The 6,962-nt window shown below is 41.8% G+C and overlaps 2 protein-coding genes across 3 annotated transcripts; one reads left to right on the top strand and one right to left on the bottom strand.

Annotated features, from left to right (window-relative positions):
- Window positions 1-1,681: 1,681 nt before the first annotated feature.
- Window positions 1,682-2,862, bottom strand: LOC119272577. The gene is made up of 2 exons (XM_037554044.1): window positions 2,034-2,862; window positions 1,682-1,931 (listed from the first exon to the last, which is right to left on the bottom strand). Exons 1-2 carry the CDS (start codon window positions 2,518-2,520, stop codon window positions 1,885-1,887), a joined length of 534 nt encoding a protein of 177 aa, XP_037409941.1. The 5' UTR covers window positions 2,521-2,862; the 3' UTR covers window positions 1,682-1,884.
- A 1,050-nt stretch (window positions 2,863-3,912) lies between these two features.
- LOC119269997 lies at window positions 3,913-6,217 on the top strand. 2 transcript variants are annotated; one of them, XM_037551938.1, is made up of 3 exons: window positions 3,913-4,240; window positions 5,177-5,301; window positions 5,394-6,217. In XM_037551938.1, exons 1-3 carry the CDS (start codon window positions 4,218-4,220, stop codon window positions 5,819-5,821), a joined length of 576 nt encoding a protein of 191 aa, XP_037407835.1. In that variant the 5' UTR covers window positions 3,913-4,217; the 3' UTR covers window positions 5,822-6,217. The 2 variants fall into 2 exon arrangements, with proteins under 2 accessions (XP_037407835.1, XP_037407834.1); XM_037551937.1 differs by having other exon boundaries at window positions 3,913-5,301.
- The last annotated feature ends 745 nt before the right edge of the window (window positions 6,218-6,962 follow it).

Here is a 6,962-nt window from a genome sequence, read left to right as displayed (position 1 = left end):
ATTGGTTCTAAAGAACAATGATGTAACCGAACGTTGTTTTTGTTAGAAATAACTACTGAGATTATTCAACTGCTAATCAGATCGTATCTAATATGCATGAACACAATTTGATTTGATGCGGAAATTAGGAGCAGTAGATTGATTATACCTCCGTTTGGTGATGCCATCTCGGGTCTAGAGAGGACGAAGAACTCGACAACATCTCCGGCAACTCGCCGGAGTAATGGAAAGTCTTCACGTCAATGAGCCGTGCTCTCCTGATTGGAAAAAGAGTGATTTTCGGAGTAGACGATGGCTAATGCCATGGACTGATGTGTATGTGCAAGTCTTCTCCTTATATAATGTGTTGGCTTTGACCGTGGGACCTTAACCATATTAGCATTAATTCAGCCCCCCAATCACGGGCCCGATTTGTTAATTGCCATTTAATTGGTATTAATCCCGAAATTGATTAATGGGCCCATATTAACTTGTGGTAATTAACATTTTGACCATTTGATCACATTATAATCGCAACATTCTCCCACTTGATCGAATGGTTAATCATCATTAGTGCATATCTCGACAAAATACCATACCAAGGTAATGTATTCATAGTAATCGAATAGTTATTACTAGAACCCCATTATCTATAGCACAATACTCCATCTTGACACGGATAATTATTCATGGTTGGGAGTTTGTATGTGCATGCAGGCATACTCCCTACTTATGGTCCTAGTAGTTTGTTTCTTTATTAATCATCATGTGCACTTGTTTAGCGAAACAAACTTTCTTATTGTCCAGATCAAAATTTGAGATCTCATTTATATAATTATCCTGACAATTAGAGGCCTTGAGTTATACTTATGCTAGCAATATTAGTGGTAAGCCTTTAGTTAGGGGATCAGCTATCATGCACTTAGTACATATATGCTGAATTTTAATATTTGGTCTTGGACAATATAGTTCACAACATGATACTCACTTAATTGTTGCTGCTAGTGAACTAATGCGCGGATTACTTATCGCACAAAAATATTAGTTATGTAGTGTACCAGTATAAGTCCAGGTAAAATTGTTAAGCCACGAGGCTTGCCTGGTTGTATCACAACATATCTAAAATTCAAAATTGCATTGTTGTCAACTTAGATAGTAGGCTTAGTAGTGGAAAACTAATTTTATACGATACCATAAAGTACATAACATGATGTACTAGCTCCCACTCATCTTAGCGTAAATGCAACTCCCTTCTTATTTCCTCTATGAACCCAACAACTTTAGTTTTCCATTCCCCTTTTGTATATAGCTCCCACTGGTGCAAACATTCTATAAAGATTAAGAGTGTTTGACAGTGGTGAACAACATCGGGTAACAATATTGAAAACGTTGTTCTTCTAGAACATGGGCTCATGCAAATAGTTAGGGACGAAGGTAATAAAAGAGTAATATAACCAATAGGGAATGGAACACATTTTGGCGTATTAATTCCAAATCCTAAGTACCATAAAGAACTCATTTATTAGTTTTCTTTACTTATTTCCTTTAATATAACCAATAGTGTGGCCTAAATCAGGTAAGGCAAGTAGATGAAGGTGTCTCTTAATGAGAGTGTTTAATTCTCCCCTTCAAAATATGGCTTAGATAATAGTGTCATCATTTCGATGAGCACTCATAATACGCATCAAGGATTCACAAGAGATAACACAACCAGAACCATCATGACAACTCTTAATAACACAATATTTGTTCGCAAAATAACAAATCCATCATATCATAGAGAAACAAAATAAGGTCCCTCATGCTAGGAACATAAGAGTATTATTACGACGGAGGATGAACAATCACCAATACTCAAGGAGAAATACTAATCCTTGTTCATCAGTCTCCTTGCCACTTGGAAATCTAAGGCTTTGATCCATCTTTTTCAGTGTCCTCACGGAATGGAATCCCTGAAATGAGTTCAAAATGTGCAAGTGGCACTTGAGTCAACTCATCTTTATTTAGGGGAAAATAAATAAATTATTTCGAAACTTAGGAAATTGATTCATTACCCTTCTTAGCAAGCCATGCCTTAAAGCCATCACATTCTTTCATGACATGCCCATCTTCCTTGCAGAAACGACACTTAGGACCCTCAGGCTCTGTAGCGATGTCCTTGGTGCCAGAGTTCCCTAGCTTGCTTGCATCAATATTAGAGAAGTTCATCTTCTTCTTAGGTTTCCCATCACCCTGAGACTTTCTTTTCCCTAAGTTTATGGAAGTAAGATGAGCATAATCTATCCTTTCAACCTTAAGCCGCTCTTCTTCTTGAACGCACATAGTTGTGAGCTCACTCATGGTCCACTTCTCCTTCTGAGTATTATAATTAATTTTGAAGGGACCATACTCCATAGGGAGAGAAGTAATAATGAAGTGAACCAGAAAGCCCTCAGAAATCTCCATGTCCATGCCCTTTAATTTTGCGGCCATATCATTCATAGTCATGATATGTTCTCTCATGCCGCTTTTACCATCATACTTAGTGGTGAGCATTTTCATGATCAACGTACTAGCGTAGACTTTTGTTGAGCCTTTAAATTGCTCCTCCACCGACGCTAGATAAGTCTTAGCACATTCAGAATCAGAGATTGCTCCCCTAATCCCAGAGTAATTGTGATTTTCATGATCATGATAGACAAGCGATTGGAGCACTCCCACTTCTCCTTATTAGCCTCATAAACCTTAGTTCTCTCGGCAAGGTTTTCATCATCAAAGGACAAAGGAACTGGAGCTTTTTCCCTAAGTGCATAATCAAGGTCCATGACACCAAGGTTAATCAAAATCTGCTCCTTCCAGGTAGGAAAGTTAGTCCCATTGAGGTGCTCAATTGAGTTCAGGAGCCCGGAAATAACTGATGGGTTCAAAGCTGAATAAAACATAAATAACATGGATATCAAAAATACGAATTATGAAAATATCCATATATAAGGAAACTTAGTGCATGATATTAATCCTACGCTGGTCTGATTAATAGCATTTCAAATTTAATAGAATCCTTATTCGCAACACCGTTGGGCAGTAACGAAAAGGAACAAAATGAAATATCTTTATTGGGAAATTAATTCTAGAAATCATGATCATAATCAACTTCTGTTAGAATATAATCATGTGTCATACAAATTAATTATTGTGATTATCCCAAGATATGTAGTAGCCTTAGATAAAAGGTCGGAAAATAATCATGACCACATACAACGTTGGTCAGTATGTAGCCATGCAGTACTAAATTAATCATCACAATTATCGTGAGAATATACAGCAGTGTTAAACCAAAATTTCTCGTTGGTTCCATTCTAATTCAACATTGATGCTCATAAATAATTTCTGAATGCACACACTAAAAACAATCAACCGTGCAATTTAATCAGCATATTTAATTATAACAAAAGAATAAACATTGGCTGGTTAAATGGCAGCGTAACTTGTGCAGCGGAGGAGACGTCAGTGTAGCCCATGAATCATGCACCGCTGCCTAACTAAAGCAGTAGCAATTAACTAATGACCAGCAGCAAACAGAACTAATTCATGTGCAACCTATCAAAAGTACAGCAGTGCACATGCTAAGGAAGTAATTGTATGAAGCAGCATCCAGGAGGGGGGAAAGTATTCATAAAATATACTGAATCATACAAATAACTAAACACCCACCTACTGTTTCATAAGTAATAAACATAATTCAAAAAGGCTCTGCACTAAATGAGTTGCGCATACTAGTACAGGGTTACTGGGCTATACTAGTCAACTTTGTCATTTCGCTGCCTACTGCCATCGCCAAGTCGTTTAACAGAAATTATGCCCCGTGCGGCCCAGTTATATGCAAAGCCCATGACATACGCATAATACTGAATCCCTAACCGAGTTAGCTTTCCTACAGCGCCGCCGCTACTCATAGGAGAAAACAGGATCTGATAAGCGGCAGTTAAGGGAGTGAGTTATCCATGCGGGAACGGCACTGATGCGCCGGGGTTCGGCGCTAAGGCATCGCGCGCGGCGGCGGCGGCGGGAGCTCCACCCTGATGAAGCGCGCTGCTGCGGGAGCACCGATCTTAGGCGCGCGGCGGCGGCGGGGCCTGAGGTGCGCAGCGGCTCCTGATGCGTGACGGCGCGAGCACGGCCTGATGTGCTCAACGACAGCAGCACCACCCTGAGGCACACAGCGGCAGGAGCACCACCCACCACCCTGAGGTGCGCTGGCGATGCCTAAATGCACGATTTTCAGGCAAGTTGACAAGATCAATTCGTTTGCTCAGTAGGATTAGTCTACTGCGGAATACCAAATCGGTTCATGTAATTAGATCCAACCGGCCTCTGATACCAGATGTTAGAAATAACTACTGAGATTATTCAACTGCTAATCAGATCGTATCTAATATGCATGAACACAATTTGATCTGATGCGGAAATTAGGAGCAGTAGATTGATTATACCTCCGTTTGGTGATGCCATCTCGGGTCTAGAGAGGACGAAGAACTCGACAACGTCTCCGGCAACTCGCCGGAGTAATGGAAAGTCTTCACGTCAATGAGCCGTGCTCTCCTGATTGGAAAAAGAGTGATTTTCGGAGTAGACGATGGCTAATGCGATGGACTGATGCGTATGTGCAAGTCTGCTCCTTATACAATGCGTTGGCTTTGACAGTGGGACCTTAACCATATTAGCGTTAATTCAGCCCCCCAATCACGGGCCCGATTTGTTAATTGCCATTTAATTGGTATTAATCCCGAAATTGATTAATGGGCCCATATTAACTTGTGGTAATTAACATTTTGACCATTTGATCACATTATAATTGCAACAGTTTTCTCTGAGCAAATGGCTCATCAACACTGTCATCACTCTCCTCTCTACAACTACAATGATTTCCATGAATTGGAGATGCTAGATCTAGCTGTCAGTTTGGCATAGCTATTGCCTAGGAGTCGTTGATTGCAATTGGTGGCTCCTGAATATCTCTGCTGCTAAAATATAATGCTATTACCCGGGAGCCAAATGCAGTTTAAAATTGTTTTGCACTATCAAGTCTAACAACAAAATGTGTCATGCTGCAGTTCACCAAGGCAAGGTATTCTAGTGTTCGGAAGATAAATTCTTGGTTATTTGGAATAACAGAGTCTGCAGTTCATTTTCCATTTACGCAACCGTTTGTTCTTTGCAGGTCGCCCACTGGCCAAGTCAAAGGCTTGTCACTTGGCACTGTTATCTCCCTGGGTTCCTTACCTGTGTTTGCTGGAGGCATATGGTACTACCTCAAAACGAATCCAGAGGGGCCACTGCCAGTTGGTATGAAATGGATCTGCCTTATCAATTTAGATCTCCTGCCTCGTTTAATTGTTACTTAGCCCACAAGCCTTTTGCCTGGTTTGCAACTGCAGCTCAGAAGCCCACCGCCGAGGAGGACCCGGAGGAGAGAGCCATGAAGAAGAGGTTCGAGGAGTGGATGGTGGTGCACAAACGCAGATACAAGAACGAGGAGGAGAAGGCACGGCGCTACGAGCTGTTCAAGGGGTGTGTCAAGCGGGTGAACGAGCTCAATGCCGCGTCACGGCCGGGTGAAGCCCGGTACAAGCCATACCGATATGCTGACTTTACCAAGGAAGAGAGGAGCAAAGTACACGGAATCGTGGTCGAACCATCTATGTTCGACGAGTGGAACGAGGAGAAGAGGCGCAAAACACAAGGGGGTCATGACGGCGGCGCCGACGAGGACGACTGGGAAGAACAGATGCGCCTGATACAAAGGGGTCTTCGCACTGCGGCCCTTAATGGCAAGGCACAACGCAAAGCACAGCAGTCGTCCTGAGTGGTGAATTAGTATCTATATTAGCTTCCATCAGTGTGTTATATCGATATATTCCCTCCATTCCAAAATATAGTAAGCCCGCACTTCCCGAGGTCTAATTTTGACTATAAATTTAACCAACGAGACCGACTGCGGCGGGAGAAATAATTGTATAATTGAAAACTTGTTTCGAATACGAATTCACTGATATAACTTTTGCTCCCGCCGCAATCGGTCTTGTTAGTTAAATTTACGGTCAAAGTTGAAACACGAGAATAGAAGAAGCACTACATTGTGGAATGGAGGGAGTATATAGATGCCCCTGGGATTGATGAGTTTATGCCAGTGTCTGTTGCTACTTATGCCTGGAACCTTGCAGTGTTGAACTTTAATTGGAATTTCCCCTGTACCGCTGTACGTGCTCTATCTTAGTATTATAAAACATACTCCTTCCATTCCAAAATATAGTGCATCCGTGCTTCCTGAGATCCAACTTTGACCATAAATTTAACCAACGAGACTAATTGCGGCGGAAGAAAAAATTATATAATTGAAAACTTCTTTCGAATACGAATTCACTGATATAATTTTTGCTCCCGCCGCAATCGGTCTTGGTAGTTAAATTTACGGTCAAAGTTGGAGTATGTGGATAGAGGAAGCACTACATTGTGGAATGGAGGGAGTAATTATGGAGTTGAACACTTGGAACCCTTCCTTGTTGATTTTGCATGGCGCATGTTATAGTATGTTTGAGCAAGTAGCTCCGGGTGCTTCACTGAATGAGTCGAATGACTAGTTTGGCTGGCAGTTGCGAAGATGGCATCGTCCTCCCATGTTGATTATGCCCATATTATCTGCATTCAGAACCAGTGCTTCGCACTTTCTCTCTCGAAACATATGGTCTTTTTTTCTACACTAGTAGAAAAAGGGTCTTCTGTCCCGGTTGGTAAGAGCCTTTTGTCCCGGTTTTTGAACGGGGACTAAAGGGTCGTTATTAATGCCCTGGCCTTTTAATTCCGGTTTAAACAGAAATTGGGACAGATGGGTCTTCATGTGGCCGGTGCGCCGAGGCCAGGCAGGAGGGGCCTTTGGTCCCGGTTGGTGACACCAACCGAGATCAATAGGCATCCACGCGTCAGCATTTCAGGGGTTGAGGGTTTTT

The sequence above is a fragment of the Triticum dicoccoides genome, chromosome 3A (assembly GCF_002162155.2).
Source record: "Triticum dicoccoides isolate Atlit2015 ecotype Zavitan chromosome 3A, WEW_v2.0, whole genome shotgun sequence".
NCBI classification, from domain to species: Eukaryota; Viridiplantae; Streptophyta; class Magnoliopsida; order Poales; family Poaceae; genus Triticum; species Triticum dicoccoides.
The sequence above is the reverse complement of the archived record's forward strand: the minus strand, read 5'-3'. Positions and strand labels throughout refer to the sequence as shown.

Bases quoted from the DNA above. Each gene is read 5' to 3' on its own strand.
- LOC119269997 (XM_037551937.1), top strand. From the start codon at position 5,061: ATGCTGCAGTTCACCAAGGCAAGGTATTCTAGTGTTCGGAAGATAAAT. The intron at 5,302-5,393 runs GTATGAAATGGA...TTGCAACTGCAG, and splicing joins AGAGGGGCCACTGCCAGTTG to CTCAGAAGCCCACCGCCGAG.
- LOC119272577 (XM_037554044.1), bottom strand. From the start codon at position 2,520: ATGAAAATGCTCACCACTAAGTATGATGGTAAAAGCGGCATGAGAGAA. The intron at 1,932-2,033 runs GTAATGAATCAA...AACTCATTTCAG, and splicing joins GGCATGGCTTGCTAAGAAGG to GGATTCCATTCCGTGAGGAC.